Source organism: Typopeltis vanoorti, chromosome 12, assembly GCF_054136105.1.
Source record: "Typopeltis vanoorti isolate ZY-2024b chromosome 12, IOZ_Tvanoo_1.0, whole genome shotgun sequence".
Classification (NCBI taxonomy): Eukaryota; Metazoa; Arthropoda; class Arachnida; order Uropygi; family Thelyphonidae; genus Typopeltis; species Typopeltis vanoorti.
The window spans coordinates 19070820-19090721 of NC_143560.1; the positions used below are offsets into that span (position 1 = coordinate 19070820).

Genomic DNA, 19902 nt, shown 5'->3' on the forward strand with positions numbered 1-19902 from the left:
GTAGAATAGGCCTTCCTGCATTGTTGATACTGTGTTTGAACTGCTTGCATCACCATTTTATTCTTTAGAGATAAACAAATCTCCCTGTGTACAGAGAACATATGCTGGAAATAGTACTTTGTGGAACATTTTGGGGCCAGATAAATCTCCGAGTGCTTTGTTGTCTCTCCAGCATCAATGTGGACGAGAGATGCACTGTTTAGAACACAATAAACAACACTGGATTGTTGTCACATATCAGAAAACTTTAAAATAAAAAAAAACTCAGATTTGTCTTTTATTTGTATATTGTGAAATGTTCAAACCACTATAGTATTTGAAATATATATTAGTAAAGCAAAGCTTTTGTTTTAGGAGATAGTGTAAAAGTTGAGTTAATGATCAGAAGAATGAAAAATAAGAACATATAATAAAGAAAAACTTGCTCTGAAGATCTTGCTTGTTCTTCACATAACTAGATGGTAAAGTATGATACAGTTTGGGTAAAGAAACCGAAATCTCAAATACAGTAGTTGTGTGGGACTTGAAGGTATCATAGTTACATTTCCAGCCGTAGATAAATTATACAATATCATTTGTACACACAAGTTTACATGTTTTAGCAAATTTTTTTTTTAACTTCAGAGAAAACATTGTAGAGCTCTAAGTTTCGGGTTTATTTGGAATAATGCATAAATAGCAGCTAAATCATCATCACTAATTTCTTGGTATGTATCATCATTTAGTCTACAGGATACGATGATGGTTTTACATTGTTAATAATCATGTGTTAGCAATTTTCCTACAAATTAGTCAATCCCTTGTCAACACCCCAATACTGACAAATCTTATATTTTTGTCTTCTAGGGGATTTCTAACTTCATCAATCCACCCAGATCTTGATCTTCTCTAGATGTTTTGTAAACCTTTCCGCTGCCATTCTGTTTATTTGATGAAACCACTTTAGATTAGTACACATTCTTGCATTCTAAAAAAAAAATTATTTTTAAATTCTTTTTAAACTTACAGCTAGGTGATGATCATTTCCAATTTCAAATCCCTTGTGTGTTGTATATGCTGAACGAGTGTGAAGATCTCTAATAATGATATATTTTTTTTATTTCTTTCCACGTGAATTTGTGCACGTCTTTATGTTGAAACATGGTGTTAGTGATGATTATTTTGTGACCTGAACAGAAATCTAGCAGTTACCATCAATATTCACTTTGCCTTTTTCTACAGGTTTTCTCAAAACATTTCTATATGCGTGGTATTTGTTTCCTACTCTGTTTAGATCTCCAACAATGACCAGCTTTTCTATGTCAGCTGCCCTTTCTGTCTTCTTTTCTAGACTCCATCAGGAGTTTGTAAATGCTTTCCATCAGTTCCTTATCATAGCTATTGGTCTTAGTTCAGCAAAGCTCCTCTTCTTCTTCTCACAATCTATTAAAGTCAATCTCCTCCATGTATTTTTAGGATGGCCACGCTTTCTCTTTTATTTTATTTTACTTTCTCTTTTCATTTCAGGGCTGCGTAATGATCTTTCCTAAGTGTATGTCCAATCCATCTAAATTTTCGCTTTCTGATTTCAAGGTTGACTTTTGTCAATTTGTTCTTTTCCAAATTATTACTAATATTATTCATTAGTAATAATTTGTGGCCACTAAATTCGAAATATGCTCCGCAAACAACGGTTTATGAATGTTTGTAGTTTTCTTTGTATTTTCTTTGAAACTAGACACATTTTGCATCCATATAAAAGAACTGATTTATTAGATGAATTAAATATTTTTAATTTTGTATCTGTGTGAATATTTTTCATTTTCCATACTCTACTACGTTTAGCATATGCACTTCTTGCCTTTTGACTCCTTATGTCAACATATCTAGTTGCTCCTCCATCTGCAGATAAAACACTGCCAAGATATGTGAAACGGTGCATTGTTGTTCACATCGATTCTCATTTCTTTTATCATCAACTAATGCCTTTTTATTCCCATATATAGGGAGTAGGCAAGGCAATTTAGCCCTATCAAACTTTTGGAGACTGAGTGGGCAGTTCAATCTCCATTAGCAGCCAATCAGAGATAGCTGGCCCAAGGCTATCACTAATTAAGCGGCACTGCATGCCGCTTAGTGATAGTTAGTAAAGCTTAATTAGTGAAGAGAGACTGCTCAACAAGTGCTGCCATCTTGTGGTCCCTAACCCTATCATAATATATTTAATGTCTGAAATAATGTGGGTTCTATGGTCGATTTTCTTGAGCTTATGGGACAAAAAAAAAACAGTTTCCAGGAGGAAAAAACCCGCTTGCCTGTGCCAGAGATTGACTAACTCAGAAACTGGTCAAAAAAATGCTTAGAAAAATTTCCTCTAGGCGACGACTAGATTCAAAACAAAGTCTTCCTTCGTGCGGTCAAGCGCCATGGTGTGCAAACGTCACATCTACTGAGCTACACAGGCTTTTATTTTGTTTGTATTTATTTTCAAACCGACTTTCAGTGATTCTTCTTAAATGTGGTTGGTTTTGGATATCTGCATGTCTGTGCGCAATTAGACATACATCTTCTACATAGTCAGATCACCCATTTTATTAATTTTCCATGATATTCCTTTGGCATGTTTCATTGCTGTCTGTTCTACACCCTCTGTCCAAAAAGGAAACCTACCTTTCGAAAATAGAAACTAGTGGTGCCACCTGTTGTATCTTTTTGTTGTCGAAAGCGACAACTTTCATTAGAAGCCAAGTTATAGTGCCAAGAGTGAGTGTGTTTTGACGAATGGTCGGAAAATGAGTTTCAAGCAGAGCTGCGATTGACTTTTGCGTTAAACTTGGTAAAAGTTTTACCATATGCTTCAAAAAGCATACGGTGATGAATGCTTATCTCATACTCAAGTTTACGAGTGGGTTAAGCGATTTCAAATTGGTCATGAGACCTTTGAGGACGATGAAGCTGGGCTGTCCAAAAACTGGACTGAGCGAAGTTAGCATCCAAAAAGTGCGTCATTTCAAGTGCCCGAAATCGTCCTTGCGATTGATTGAAGATGAATTGGGGATTCCAAAATCAACTGTGCACAACATTTTGACCGAGAATTTGGGGCTTCGTAAATTGTTGAATTCGCGATTTGGTCCCTACAAGTTGACCGACGACCAAAAAATGTATCGAATTGAACACTGCAAGGACTTAATTAAAACTGCTTGTAAGGACTCAAACTTCCTTGAAACGATCGTTACTGGTGACAAAACATGTTTTGAGTATGAGCTGGAAACAGTGCTGAGCGGAGACCAGAAGAGGGGGCATTCTAAAAAAAGTCGCTTGGAGAAGTCAAAAGTAAAGACAATGCTGATTTGTTTTTACGATTCCAAGGGCATTATCCACAAAAAATTCATTCCGCTTGACCAAATGGTCAATGGTAATGTTTATCTTGAAGTTTTTAAGCGATTGATAGCAAGAATTCGTCGCGTACGGCATGAATATCATGATGCAGGCAGCTGGTCACTTTTGCATGATAATACACCATCTCATCGTTCGAACATTGTGAGAAAGTTTTTGAGCAAAACCAAGTTTGTGTGTTGGATCACTCATTGTATTCACCTGATTTAGCACCCTGTGACTTCTTTCTCTTCTCTCGACTTCATTTGCCAATGAAAGGAAAGCAATATACCATTGAAACGTTCAAGCGGCAGTAACCACGATCCTCAACATTATCCCAAAAACCAATATAAAAAAACTCATTTAATGAATTTATTAATTGACCATGCCAAAAGCTTTATCAAAGCTATGGGAGAGTATATTGATTTGAATAATTATAATGGGCCTGTGTTTTATTTTCTATCAAAGGTTCAGTTTCTTTTTTGGACAGATGGTGCAGAACTTGATCTAGCCAATATAAACAATAAGGGAGATAGGAGACATCCTTTTTGCACTCCAGATACAGTTTGAAAGAGCTGTGACAAATATCCATCATGCAGCACCTGGCATTGGAATTTGTTATATCCTTCCTGTATGAGGTTTATTATTTTCTGTGGCATTCCTTTGTTTTGAAGTGCATTCCAACACGATCTCTGGCAATGAAATCGAAGGCCTTCTCATAATCCACAAACAACAAATATAAAGGAGAGTAAAATTCACTCGACTGTTCGATTATTATTCTTAAGGTGTCAATGTGGTCTATACATGATCTATTTGGCCTAAAACCAGACTGCTCTCTTCTAAATCGCCTTTCTTTTCACCACCCCCTCTATTTTTTTTTTTTTTTTTTTTTTTTTTACAGAATTAATGATTTCATATACAATATATATAGAATATTATTTGGTAAATAAACAAAATCAATAAGTATATGATTTTATTAAAATCATATACTTTTTAATTATATATTTATGTATGTGTATGTTTTTTATGCACTGCCTTTTCAGTGACTGTAGGATAGGTACAAATGAAAACTACACCTCAGCTGAAGTTTTGCATTCATCACTTGTATATAAAATCATTGCAAGTTCAATGAATATATTGATAATTAGAACAAACATGAAAATTTTTCTTTATCAAGTCCATCCTCTCCCTTTCTAAAAGCATTTAAAATTTTAAAAAATTAAAATGAATAAAAATTAAAAATAATTAAAAAATTTAAATTTAAAACAAAATTAAAAACATTTTCAGCAATAGAAAATATAAGAAATCACAGTAATGCATTAATATTTTGCTGGACTTAATGAGTCTTTTGTTTTTTTTTGATGTTTTTGTGCATAGTATCATCATCATTGTCCATGGGTCCAATGCCTGTTTCACCATCCTTGGACACTTCTCTCTGTCCACTGATAGATAACTTAAATCCTGCAAACTTTCCACACCACTCTTTCACACTCTACCCATGTTTGCCTTGGCCGTCCTCTTCTATTTATACTGTCATTGTATCAAGCATACAGGTTTTGATCTTTCTACTATTATCCATTCTGCAGATATGTCCAAAAAACCTTTAGTTTCCTTTGAATTATTTTCTGCATTAGACTTTCTTTGTAGTTTACTTTGCGATACAATTCTTCATTTGTTACATTTTATACCCATCCAATTCAAAGAATCTTTCTAATTACATGTTCTTTCAAAAACCAACATTTGTCTCACAGAGTCTATGTCCACTACCCGTGCCTCACAACCATAGAGACCACTTGTGAATATGCATGCTTCCAGAAGTCTCAGCTTTATGGGAAGGCTCACTGATTTACTTTTCCATATCTTGTCCATTGCCTGTAGGTTTACTTAGCTTTTGTTATCTGGGATCTTATTTCGGAAGTTTTTTCCCCCACTTGGTTAGACTATAATAAATTTAGTTTAATCCTTTACCCAAGTGTAAGCAAACAAAGTTTGTGCCTGAAATCTTCAGGTCTAAGGCAACTCATAAAGGTGGACCAAGCTCTCATCACTCCTTGTCTCAGTATCTCCCATAATGCAAAGCACATCTCCTTGCAGACATGTATAATGCTATGCATTAAGGGAAGGGCCACTACTCAGACCGGTTTCGACCTTTATTGAGGTCTCGTCAGTGGGAGCCAGACCCAGAAGTGGTGATACTAAGGCAGAAGCAATGGAGAAGTCATATTTACCTATACAAGTTGTACCACCTTATTATTAAATTACTCTGGATTTAAAGAAAGATGTTGGAAGTTTTTTTCCCCACTTGGTTAGACTATACTAAATTTAGTTTAATCTTTTATCCAAGTGTAAGCAAACAAAATTTGCGCCTGAAGTATCTTCAGGCGCAAATTTCGACTTGATATATACAGGGTGTTCGGGATAAATTTGACAGTTTCGTAAGGAAAAAGAAAATCTTCTTTGTATCTATTAAATTTAATGAATTGACAAAAAAACATTACAGGCAGAGTTAATTACAATACTATCAACAAGATTTACTCAAAATAACCACCATTAGCATCGATCACAGCTTCAATTCTGCTTCGGAACCTCGAACAAGCTGATGCTACAGTCTCCCTGGGAAGGGCCGCAAAAACTGTTTTAATTTTATCCATTAACTGGGCTTTTGTATTACTGGAAGTGCGATTGGTGTCTTTTTCAACTGCGCCCCATACAAAATAATCCATGGGGTTAAGGTCTGGGGAGTTTGGAGGCCAAACATTTGGACTGGTGAAGTCGTAGAAATTTTCAGACAACCATTTTTGACTTTTCCCAGAGGTGTGGCAAGGGGCCGAATCCTGCTGCCATACATACGGCCTACCATTGGCTACCCTTGTTATCCAGGGCTTGACTACAGTTAGCAACTCCACGAACAAAGCCCGAATTCCAATGCCAGGGTTCTTCAACACCTGTTCCTGCAGATTTGCGAGGAATTCTGCTGTACGAACGCAATCAGATCATCTGCTAGGGATCTTTCTTCCTGCTACATCCTCGTAGTCACCATTGCAAGTCTCTAGTTCATGCCTGATTGTTTTTACTGTATTCAGGGAGCATTGGGCAGCAGTCGTAATATCCTTATTTTGATGGCAGGCACGAATCATCATGATACAAGTTATTCTCTTCCATGATTCAGGTGGGTTCCAGCTATCCATCCTTTCTGACATCTTGTATATGAATGAAGAAGGGTCCAAACTTTTAAATGAAGAGAAGTGTGTGTTAATACATGTAACTTACGGAAAAATATAATTAATTATAAATATGTCAAATTTATCCCGAACACCCTGTATTTGCAATCACCAAGCTATGATCCATTTCTGTGTTTGCTCCTTGAAACGTTCAACACTGTGAAATTGATGTGAACCATCAGTTCCACAGTTTATGAGTATCACGTCTAGCATGTTCTTAGTTCTTACATCTGGTGACCACAATATCCACTTCTTGCAGTCTTTTTTTTGCTGGAAATGTGTGTTACAACTTACCATGTTATGCTTCGAGGCAAATTCAAGCATTCTTTCTCCTCTTTCGTTACTTTTCCATATCAATTTCTTTGCATCCTTGACTGTTCTTCAATCTTCACATTCCAATCTCCTCAAATAATTAGTTTAACTTTCTTTGGTACTAATTTCAAGGTTATTTCCAAGTTGCTAAAGAATAACTGCATTTCTTCTTCTTCAGCACTTTCTGAAGTAGATGAATAGACCTGAATTGCTGTGATGTTAAATGGTCTTGCTGATAACTTGTTATTATTATAGTACTGAATGATATAATTATAAAATCAAAATATTGCTAGGCATTGATATATGTTACGGTTAAAGTGAATAATTTACTAGAATTAATCATTTTAACCAGTTAAAGTAATTTACAAGAATTAATCACTTTAACTGGTTAAAGTGAATAATTCCTAGAGGAGTCTGGTAAAAGTAATAAAAACATGTTTATAGGTTTTATATATGTTTTCATTTTCAATAGAAATTATATCAGGTTAGGTTAGTTTATAATGAAAAAAGTAAGGAAAGTACTTCTTTTGCACTCAATGAAATCAGAAATCATTATAAACTAACCTAACCAATAAAGGTTAGGTTAGTTTATGATTTCTGATTTCATTGAGTGCAAAAAAAAAAAAAAAAAATTTCCTTACTTTTTTTCATTATAAACTAACCTAACCAAACCAATAAAGGTTAGTTTATAATGATTTCCAACCGATAAAGGTTAGGTTAGGTTAGTTTCTGATTTCATTGAGTGCAAAAGAAGTACTTTCCTTACTTTTTTCATTATAAACTAACCTAAGCTGTTATAATTTCTATTGAGAATGAAAACCTATAAACATGTTTTTATTACATTTACCAGACTCCTCTAGGAATTATTCACTTTAACCGGTTAAAGTGATTAATTCTTGTAAATTATTCACTTTAACCGGTAATTATTAATAATGACCGGATTTATTACTTTAACCATAACATATACATCACCAGGCAAAGAAACAAACCCATTTTATATAATACACAACATTCTGAAAAAGTGGACATCAGTCTCCTGATGTATACCCCTACAGGGTATATAGGATATTATGACAGTACTACACAATAAGTTTACATTTATGTATTTCGTATACCATCCCCATCTCTTACGATGGGAAGGAAAGGGGAGGTAGGTACACACACAACTTAGGAAGCGTCTTTATTAATTTAACAATTTCTCTTTGAATATTTTTGGCACTTCTAGTTTCGGTAAAAAGTGGTGAATGATCGTTTTCAAGATTGAAACTAATTAAAACATATCTACAATCTAGTATTTCACAGGAAAGATTGGTTGGGCTGTGAGAAACTAGAAACAAGTGAAATTTTGGATGAATTTGCTTCCATATAATCAAGAAAAGTAAACTTTTAAATCATTTAATTTTTTATTACACTTTTTTTCATTAAAAATTAAATGATTTCTTGTCATTGTGCAATTTTTCTAGTTTATACATCTCTAGTTATACTATAACTAATGGCTCATAGCCAGTAATCAGCAACTTGTATCTGTAATTGTAGTCTTTTGCTGTATGTTTTGCAAAAATTGCAAAACATACATATATGTGTTTTGAGTTTTTAACCTTTAACTACATTTAAAAAAAAAAAAGTAAGAGGCACTCAACTTAAAATTGCATTGGGATAGCTGGCACTGCGCGAATGGATGCACGTGCACACACACCATGGATAGAAAGGCTCATAAAAACAACTATAAGTAATTCAGAAATATAGTCCAAAAATTAAAATTTAAAGAAATGAAAATAATCCTGGCAATTATTCCAGGTATAATCACATTAAAAACTATGAAAGTGTACTTCACTGGGAATAAAGATGCTTTAATTTGAAATCGTAGCAACAGAATCACTTAATCCATAAACTGATGTGGATTGAATTGTCATTAAACTCATAGTGCCTATCATGTTGAGATGTCATACACATGATTCATTGTCAGTCAGTGTTTTGTAATGTCTATCATAACCCAATTCCAATATTTTAGGTCATTTAGATAAGCTAACCATAGTTGGTTTAAGATAAGGCATGTAGATTGACAGAGCAGCAAATCATTTTGTAAAATCTGATGTACTTGTTATGTGTATTTCTTTCTCTATTTTATTTATAGTCTGATGGTTTCCTAAGACTTTTCTTTTGTTTACTGAGGATCAGTATAATTTAGGCATACATATTTACTTTGTACAGAAGTACAGAATGGATTTAGAAAAGGACGATCATGTATAGACCCGGCCTTTTGCCTAAAATTAATAATAGAGAAAAGAAGAGAATATAATTTAGAAACACATATTGCATTTATTGACTTTGAAAAAGCATTTGACAAAGTTAAAAGAAACATTATTTAACATATTAAAAGAAAGACAAATACCAAATAATATTCTAAAAACTATCACAAGAATATATGAAAATAATCAAATACAAATAAGATTAAATCACAAGCTATCATATACGAGAGAGATAAATCAAGGGGTCCGACAGGGAGGTCCCCTCTCAGCAACTTTTTTTAATATCTACTTAAATGAAATAATAATAAAATGGAATAAAAATTTACATCAAGGAATTAAACTTTCTCCTAAAGTTAACTTAAGCACTCTCCTCTTTGCCGACGACCAAATAATAATTACAAATTCTGAAGATAACTTACAGAAAGCTATTTTAGATCTAAATGAGATATCCAAAAATTATGGAATGGTAATATCAAAGGAAAAATCAAAAACTATTGCCTTTAAAGGACAAGATCCAGCAAGAACTAAAATAGTAATAGATAACAAGATCTTAGAACAGGTGAATTCATTTAACTACCTAGGATGTACGATTACATATGAAAATGAAAAAGATATAAACGTAAAAATTGCAAAATATTTAAAAATAACAGGTGTAATTAACTCTATATTTAAACCAAACCTAGTTCAAAAACAAACCAGGCTAAAAGTATACAATACATTAGCCCTACCAGCCTTAATGTATGGAAGCGAAACCTGGACAATAAAACAAAAAGACAAAAAGATTAATAACAGCAGAAATGAAGTTTATGAGAAAAACTGCAAAGTACACCCTATTTGATCACAAAAGAAACAAAGAAATTATGAAAGAATTAAACAAGAACCAGTAATAGAAAAAATTATAAAATATAAACATAAATGGATGGAACACGTTCAAAGAATGAAAACAGAAAGATTACCAAAACAAGCCTTAAAGTACAAGCCATTAGGGGAAAAAAACCAGGACATCCTCTTAAACGATGACTTCTAAGGCTGAACAGGCCATGCTAGGCCCAAATCCTTGATACCCATGATTATGATATATTTCTTTGTCAATAATAGATATCTCATAATATGCTAGTATGTTATTGAAATCAACCACTTCTTACAATACAGTATTCATTTTTATTCAGCAATAGATAAATTTTTACTACATATGTTTCCAAAGACTGAAAGAAAAATGTTCCTATACTCTGGAAAACATTCCAACCTCAGCAGATATTATACTGCAAAAAGCAAGAAAAATGAGTAGTTTAACTGTATCACTTAATACAGCACAGACTTTTTAGTCTTGGTACTATACATGTAACCCTCGTATAACGTGGAAGTTAGGTTCCACAAAAATGTTGCGCACATAAATCCCGTTATGAGCGACTCAGATCACATAGAAAAAAGTAGGGTTAAGTTCCGAAATCGTTTTTTTTTTTTTTTTTTAATTTTAAGATTATATAAACAAACATATCCAACAAAAATATATTTTTTATTTAATTCAGCTAATTCATGCAAGTTAAGAAAACATAAACTATGACACAAATACATAGCATAAAATATTAAAAAAATTATAAATTGTACATAAACTTCATTACACATAATATATAATGTTTTCGGCAAAATAAAATAAAGAGTATATTTTAATCATCATCACTCTCTTCTTCAAAACTAACATTTCATAGATGTTCTTTATTTACGAGTGGACGTTGTCATCACTTGAAATCTCTTGGACATCATTTGTATAATTCTCATTGCATACGTCAGCCAGTTTAGTTATCAAGAAGTCAGTAATCAGACCTTTCTTACCACTATACTGCAATTTTTTTTAAGTTCATAACATGGAGCTAAACAAATATCCAATTGTCTTAAGAATTTTCCAGAGCACTCCACTGAGAGATCATTATCCATAATGATCTCTCAATGGATAGAGAGAGATCATTATCCATAAAATAACTTTTTTGCCAAGTTCAATCCTTCTGCTAATTTCTTTAAACTGAATTCTTTAACAGATTCATCACAATCAGAATCTTCGGAAGAACTTTCCCCGCCATTTGGTTCGACGCCATCTATGAATTGTACCAGTTCCTCTTCATTTAAATCAATTTCCCCATCAATTAATTCACTATTGAAGAGATTGGAGCACTTATGAAGAAGTTCGTAAAGGTTGAGTCTCATGTGCTGATCGAAACCGAATGTATCTTCAGTTTTGTTCAATTGTTACCTTGGCAGTTTACAGTGGGTGGGTTTATTCCTATTAACAAATGCGTATATCGCAAAAGCGCTCTTAGTGGCCATTACTATAAAAATAATTTTTTTACATAAAAAAAGCATTACATATTGTATGTAACTCACCAAAAAATGAAGTGCTCATTTTGAGATTATTAACACACTTATGATTTTTAATGCGCTTTCCTGGCAGAAAACGAAGATAATTTTCAACAATAAACACTTCATATGGTAAACAATTGGTGTACATGTGTGCTAAAGGGTATTTCCTCTAATATAAATTCACTACTTATAACTACATGCACAATACAGGCAGATGCAAATTTAAAGAACATAAAATTTGATTTTTAAGTCACGCGTTGAAAAATATATGAAAAGATAAAGGGTTACTACAATTTGTAGACAGTCTTATATTGAAACCATGTTATATGAAGGTTACCTGTATTTGGAAACAATTATTGTGATTAGAGACAACTGGAATGACACTTGAAAATGAAAAACATTCCCCTCTCACAGACCATGTTGCATGCATGGTCTGTGACCATGCATGCAGAGCAGAGCAGATTTAATGTAGCACTAAACACATTTGTCCTAATATCCTCTTTCAAATTTTCAGTCCCAGAAAATACATGTAACGGTTGTTTATAATGGAGTCATTGCAAACAGAATGCACAATTTATGCAAAGCAATAAGATACACATGTGAATATATATATATATATATATATATAATTTAAAATCAGTTCGAATTACATTTGAGATCTTTGTTATCATCTTTCACAAATGCTAATTTTACAAGTGAAATTACAATGAAAAACTTGCAACTAACATGCCTTATAAACTTTGTAAAAATGCAACCACCCAATGCACAAGTGGTATACGTACACTAAAGCTAGTTCCTGCTAGTTTACACATGTGCAGACACTGCCTGGCACGAACTTGTTAAACGCTACTTCTCACCATCAATCTGCTCAGAAGTAAGGTAGGTATCAAAGACCCTCAAAGAGTTTGGAACTGAAAATTTGAAAGAAGTTGTTAGGATAAATGCATTTATTTAGCCACTGTGTTTAATGCTACAATAAATCTGTTTTCCTTGCATGCATGCATGCAGCATAGTCTTTGGGAAGGGGAGTATTTTTCATTATGAAGTGCCATTCGAGTTGTCCCTAATTGCGATAATTTTTGCAAAAGATAGTACAAAGACTATAAAATGTCTTTGTATTGTATTTTGTGATACAATAAACGTTTCTACTCGTTTTTCTTTCTTTTGCAGTATGGCACAACTATGTTAAATACTACTTCTCACTATCATCCTGCTCAGAAACAAGGTGTCAGAGTTCCTCAAAAACAAAGTCTGGAACTGAAAATTTGAAAGGATATTTCAAAGACAGAGTTTGTACCACAACTAGTGAGGACAACAACAAAATGGAGCAAGAAATGGATAACCTCAGAGAAGTACTTCTTAAAAATGGCTACAATCTTTAAATTATAAAGGCACTTTATCATATATCAAAAATGTCAATAATAAAATAGCTAATATAGTGAAACAGTAAGACCTCAAAGTTGCCTTCACACCTATGACAAGTGTCCATGATACTTAGGTCACCCAAAACAACCTCATTCACCTCTTTAAGTGATCAGGTGTTTATAAAATTTACATGTGTTTATAAATAAAGAATGCTGTATATCACAAATTTAAAAAAGAATTCTAAAAGGACACAATATCCAATGCAGCATAATAAAAAATTTAAGGCCTTATGTTAATATGGTCAGTCTTAATAAATGACCTAAACTACTCAGAACTAGGTTTTGATTACAGTTCTAACTTCTAACTGTTGAAACTTCCCTCAGTATACCTTCTGGAACAGCTGTCGTATGTAGTATTCACATGTAGTATTCAGACGACAATCTAACATGTTTTCTTTTCTTTTTATCCTCTTGTCCACACATGGCATAAATGTGATATATGTTCTACAACTTCTCGCCTGTGAGATTAATAAAAAATAATTAAATAAAAAATGAAGGAAAGAGCTCAAAGGTTACTGATATAAATAAAAACCTCTGAACATGGAATTAGAACTATAAGGCTCCTTAAGGATATTGACAGAAGAAAGTTAAAATATTTTGGACACATAGAAAGGATGGAAGGAGGACTTCTCAGAACAGTAATAGAAGGTAAAGTTCCTGGAAAAAGAGGCAGGGGTAGACCATCAATGAGATGGATGGATGGTGTGTGTGGAGTGACTGATCTTCAGAGAGTTGAGGCTGCCAGAAAAGCAAACAACAGGACTACATGGCGAGGCCTGGTGTGGAACATCATCGAGCATCGGAGTGACCATACAGCATCTGTAGATGCCCAGTGAACATAGAGAGAGAGAGAACATGGAATAGTTTATTTCATGCATGAAGTAGTTAATACTATTTGCTATGAAAAATTGTTTTGAACAAATCATGAAAATGGAACATAATCATATATGGAAGCATAGTAGTTCATTAGAAATGAACTACTATGCTTCCCAATATTAAATTATCATATTCAACAGAATGGATAAAAATTCCATTTTAAAAATATATTTTGTTTTCTAGCTTTATTTAAAAAAAAAATACAATAATAATAATAATTAAGGAGTGAATTTAATGTAATTTACAATTTAAACATTCACACAAACTAAATTCTGGATATTTATCTAACTACTGTCTTCAGGAATTTCCCAGTATTCTGGACCCGAATCTTCACTCATATGCACAATTTTCCAAACATATCTACACTTCTTAGCACTAATGTTAGCATCAGCAGTTTCTTCATCAGTAACAGGAGATGTTCTGAATGAGCTATTAAGTTTCAATGCTGATGCATTCTTCCTATACCTTTCAAATCGTAAATTAAGTTGTTCTGCTGCACTGCATTTGTCATCACAGTTTATGTGGTCATTTTTCTGGTTCAAAACAACTGAGTGATCTGCAAGAACAGAAGAAAATTTTATGCACTTTTCTGGAAGCACTGGTGAAGGAACTTGGATATGCTCTGAAATGAGACTTTGTTTTGTGTTCTGTTCTTTATCAGAACCTGAATGATTTTGTGAGTAACTCAAGGATGTGTCACTTTTGTCTATAACTGAATCATTCTGAAATGTATCAAATACAATTCCTTTTGAAGTTCTTTTTAAAGATGTATGCTTTCTTTTTGAAATTTTGGCTGATTGTTTCTTGACATGGTCTGTAAGAAATTCTCTGTGAACCCTAAAGTTCATGGATTTTAGAACATGGCTTGGAATTTGGAATTTGCTTGTACTTTTTTTCAAGAACTGAGAAAAAACACTCATATCAGCTCTTTCAGATATATCAGCATTAAATATACCTTTGGTCTCTTTTCCCAAAATTGGTATGACTAAACAAGGCTGTAAATGTTTCACAAACTCTATCAACTCTTGGAATGAAGAGTGGTTAGAATATTCAACAACATGAATATTGTCATAAGAGCTGTAAGGAAGGTAACCCAAACCAGAAAAACGAGATGTTGGTAAAATTGCGCATGTAGTCTTCTCCTTGTTCCACTTTTGAATGTTTTTCCCATTAATCTCAGATGTTGATACAACTGCAATTTTTCCTGAAGTACTATCTACAATAGCAATATCTGAAAGATCTAGAATTTTCAATGTTTTCATTCTTTCCTGAGTTACATGTAATTTACTTTGTGTTTCCTCTGCTGCTTTTATCAGGAGTTCTTCTTTTCCTAAATTATCCAACCCAACAATGACACGTTCACTTTTCTGAAGACAGTCATGCAGCTGTTGTAGAAATACACCCATAGCATCCTCACGACTGATAAAAGAACATTTTGGAGAACAATAAGTATTATCTAAGTAGAGAACATCTAATGATGGAATCTGTAAATATTCTAACATGCTGGAAGTGAAGCGAAAATCTCCTGTGTACAGAATGTTTCCAAAGTATCCTTGAAATAAAAACATAACAGAACCAGGACAATGGTTGGCATCGATTGGACAAACTGTCATTGTTTCAATTCCATCATCATCCAAATGAATGATATGTTCTTGGCCTACTTCCAGAACCTGAACTAGTGAAGGATTAACCTAGAATATAAAAATTTTAAGTAAAAATTAGTTATACAGGATCTCACAAATGATATAAAAGAATTTTTTTTTTTTTTAATCTACAAGGGAAAGTCAGGAAGTTATAAAAAGTAGAACAAACGAATTGGAAGTGAATGGTTTTCAGTAGGCAGCACTAGGCAGCAGTGCAGCCTAGGATAACAGTATATGTTGCGTACATGCGTGTTTTGTAGCCGTTTTCAGTAATCTAAAATGCCAATCATGCTTGAAGAATGTACAACCGTCAAACAGCATTTGTCATGCATGACAGTTCACAACTGATTCCAAAATTTTTTCAGGGATGCTTGACACTTCATGAAGAAGACTGATCTGGTCACCCTGTAGAGTTACAACAAAAAACTGTGAGATGGAAGGAATGGATGATCTGAGATGATACAGGTGGATAACGATCCAGCATAGCAAGTGCAATAGGCTATTCTATGGTAGCCCAGCATAATGCATGATCATTTAAATTACTGGATTGAGTGTGCATAGAAGGTGCCAGAGAACAAAATGAACCAAATGGGTCTGGCCTTGTAACATCTCTTCCACTATGCAGATGAAAGAAAAGACATATTAAACAGGATTGTTATAGGGGTGAATTAAGTTCAGCACCTGAATCAAAGCATGCCTCAATGCAATGGAAATATCACACTTCACCAGCAAGCAAGAAGTTCAAGGTTAAGCCTTCAGCAGGAAAGCACATGCTTTGGGGATTCCCAGGGAGTACTGTTGGCCCATTTTCAGAAGCATGGCAAAAATGTAAATGCCACACTGTACTGTGATATTTTATCGAAGCATTGGAATGCAATTTGCTGGAAATCGTCCAGGCATATTGAAAAGAGGAATACCTGTTCCTGCATGACAATGTGAGACCTCATACAGCTAGAGGAACTCTAGTGAAAATTAGAGCTCCAACAACCTCATTCCAAGCACAACTTTCACCTGTTTGGCCCAGTGAAACATTCTGTTGATGAACAGAATGATGAAAATTAGGTACAGAGTTGGCTGAGAAACAGAAAAAAAAGAATTGTGTGCTGCTTTTGGATTGATGAAGTAATGGAATGTATATAAATGTTAAAGAGGATTATGTAGAGAAATAAATGTTTTCAGTGATTCATATATTTTATTTTTTATTTTATAGAATATTTCATATATATTATTTTTTATAATAATTTTTAACTTACTTCTTCTGCCAGACACACCATAAATGTCACCTTCTCTCTTGGCAATTCAGATTACAATCTTGAATTCTCCTCTCAAACAGAACATCATTCCTCAAATCGCTACCAATCTAACATCCTCTGGCACTAGAAAGTTGTCAAATGGAATTATCCCCAGAACATCTACTTCTCTTTTCTATGGTCTGACTACTTCTTCAGCTCATCTGACCCTAACACTTGCTCTGAACAACTTGCAGAAATTATCCTCATAAGCATGAAGGCCTTCATTCTCCAATTCTACCCAAAATCCTCTTGCACTTTCCAATCTGAGTTCAACAGAAAATGAATCAAAGTAGTCAAAGAATTTTTTCTTCGACTGCTTTGATGAACTGCATCTAGCTTATATGAAGAACTCCAGCTTCATACTAGTCCTATACCAAAGCATGCAACAAATACAAAACAGTCATCAGCAGATCTAAATCCAGTTTCATAAAAGCCAAGAGCAGAAAGCTTGCCTCCTATCTGGTCCCTTGATAAGGACACCAGACAACTTCTGTTCCTGCATTTCCACATTCCTCACATACACACACCCTGATTGCATAGCCGTTACTTTACCCAAAGATAAAACTGACCTCCTAGCATCATTCTTTTCCTTGAACTCCTACACTGATGACCAAGAGCAATTATCCATTACTATACTGGAATCTGAGCACCATATACTCCTGTAGTTTTTCAACAGATATCAGAAACTTACTAAATAACTCAGACACTAAAAATAATCCTAGTCCTGATGGGCTCTTTCCAATTGTTTTCAAACACTGTGCTCCAGAGCCAATATCTATCCTGCTTCGTTTCTACAATTTATTATATAAGCAGTGCTTATCCCAAAGCATGGAAGAAACCTCATATTCAGCCTATTCCAAAAAAGAAGATAGAAGTTACCATCAAACTACCAGCCATTTGCCATCACCTTGGTCTTCTTCATAATAATGGAGAAAGAAAGATAGTCCACTTTTCTGCTACCTACAGACCCACAAATTAATCAGTGATGCAGAATCTATACTGCATCAGTGAAGCAGTAGGGATTCTACCATTCAAGATCCACAGCTGATCTCTTAGATTGCATCACCAACCAGTGAACACTTGCTACAGAAAGGTTTGAGGAACTTGTGCTGTCACTCTTGACATTTCCAGAACTTTTGATAGTGTCTGGCATAGAAGCCTGCTAAAAAAAACTATCCTCCTTTCATCTACCTGCCACCCTTAGTTATTGGGTTGGTGGTTTTCTCTCTGGTCATTCACTGTCTGTCATAGGTGATGACCCCCCCCCTCTTTGAGCTTTACCACCAATACAGGAGCACCACACAGCTCTATCTCATCACCTACCCTCTTTTTCCTGCACATAAACATCCCAGTCTCAATAACCATTGAACCTATACACAGCTTTGCAGACAATAATACTCTTCATTCCATCTACTCATTTGACAAACCATACAGTGCGCTGACATCCCAAGCATCAACATTACTTGTGACGTACATTAAACATGGATCTGTTAACTATCCTTCAATAGGTCAAGTTATGTTCATGTCATCTAATCATGTTCAATGCCACTAAAACCTCTTTCACAAAAGAGATCTCAGCTCGCATTCCCTTATCCTCAGTAATACACAAATTGCCACACAAGATCAGATCTTTCTGTCTGGAGTAACATTTACCTCCACTTTCTTTTGGCACAAACACATCAATAGTTTCCTCAGCATCCAAAAAATTTAGACATTCTCTTTCGTTCAAGATGCTATTTTACACCCAACTTGTTGTTCGTTTGTTCAGCTTTCGAGGCTGTGTCGCTGCTGCTCACCAAATTACTAGATACGCATTGTGATGCAGTCCTCAGATAATTTTTTTTTTCTAATGCAGCCCTCAGATTACCTAAGGTTGGATAACCCTGATGCAGATGATGATGTTGGTGTAGTTGCAGTTTACTGTAGTTGATAGATTGAGTGGTGGAGAGTTTTAGAGTAGATGCCCTCCCGCGATGAGTCCTTGGACTCCTTGAAGTGTTACATAATAATGATAATAATAATATCTGAGAACTCCAATCTTTGATAAAAATGTTTACTTCTAACCCAGCTCCCATATCAATAAAATTTTTTTTGTAAGTTTTCTCACTTGGTCATGCTATAAATTAAATGCCAAGAAATTATATATTCTTGGTTTAATCCTTTATCCAAGTGTAAGTAAACATAAGTGTGCATGTGAAGTATCTTCACAGCTGGGCTATGTGTATATAGAGCCTAATGACTTCAGATCAAACGAAGAATATAATTTCTTCATCATCATCATCAAATTCCTGACATTTACCCTCAAGGGGTGTACAAGATATGATAGTACTACATGAAAAATTTACATCATTACTAATTTCCTACCTACAATTTTCTGCCAAATCAATTGTCAAAGCTACAACATTGTCGGATCTTATATTTATATATCTATCTTCTAAGGCACTTTTTTACCGTATCAATCCACCTACATCTTGGTCTTTTTCCTGCCAACCTGGCAGAGAACACTTGTTTTGCTAATCTTTCCTCACCCATTATGTTTAAGTGACCATACCACCTGAGATTAGCTCTGCTAACGAATTCTCCTGGATGCTGACAATGTCAAGTTCTTTCCTAATATCCTTGTTTTTCATATGATATTGCCATTAATGACATCTGTATATGCACCTAATCTTTCTCAGGACTCTTATCTGCGACCTCTAGTCTTTGGTCAAGTGTTTTACTTCTAACCCAGTTCTCAAATCCATAAGTTAAAATTTGTTTGAACACTGTCTTGTATATAGCTAATTTAGTGTTTTGACTAATTTCTCTCTTATTCCATATATATTTATTCAGTTGACTTCCTACCATACCAGCTTTGTTGATTCTGTTATCTATTTCCATATTTAATTTACCATGCCTAAGTAGCTGAAATGTTTTACTTGTTCTATAGGTTCTCCATTCACAATGCAGCTGATATTTTCAATGCTTCTGCTTATTTTCATTATCTTTGTCTTGTTATTGCTGACCCCTCATACCATATCTATTACAACAGCTATTCAATTTAGTCAGGGAATCATGCAGACTTGTAGCAGATTTATCTAGAAGTATAACATCATCTGCATAAAGCAAGGAGCCGCATTAACATCTCCAATTTTGATATCAGGTTTAATACCACTTTCCTTCATAATGTAATCCAT

At 34.2% G+C, this 19902-nt stretch overlaps 1 protein-coding gene across 1 annotated transcript in view; it reads right to left on the bottom strand.

Moving 5' to 3' along the window:
- Positions 1–19902, bottom strand: part of LOC150100614 (5' exonuclease Apollo-like) — a 46537-nt gene that overhangs the window by 312 nt on the left and 26323 nt on the right. The window contains exon 3 of the mRNA XM_090402079.1: positions 14037–15482. Coding sequence (XP_090258205.1) covers positions 14076–15482 — 1407 coding nt within the window. The 3' untranslated portion in view covers positions 14037–14075. The remainder of the gene's footprint in view (positions 1–14036; positions 15483–19902) is intronic.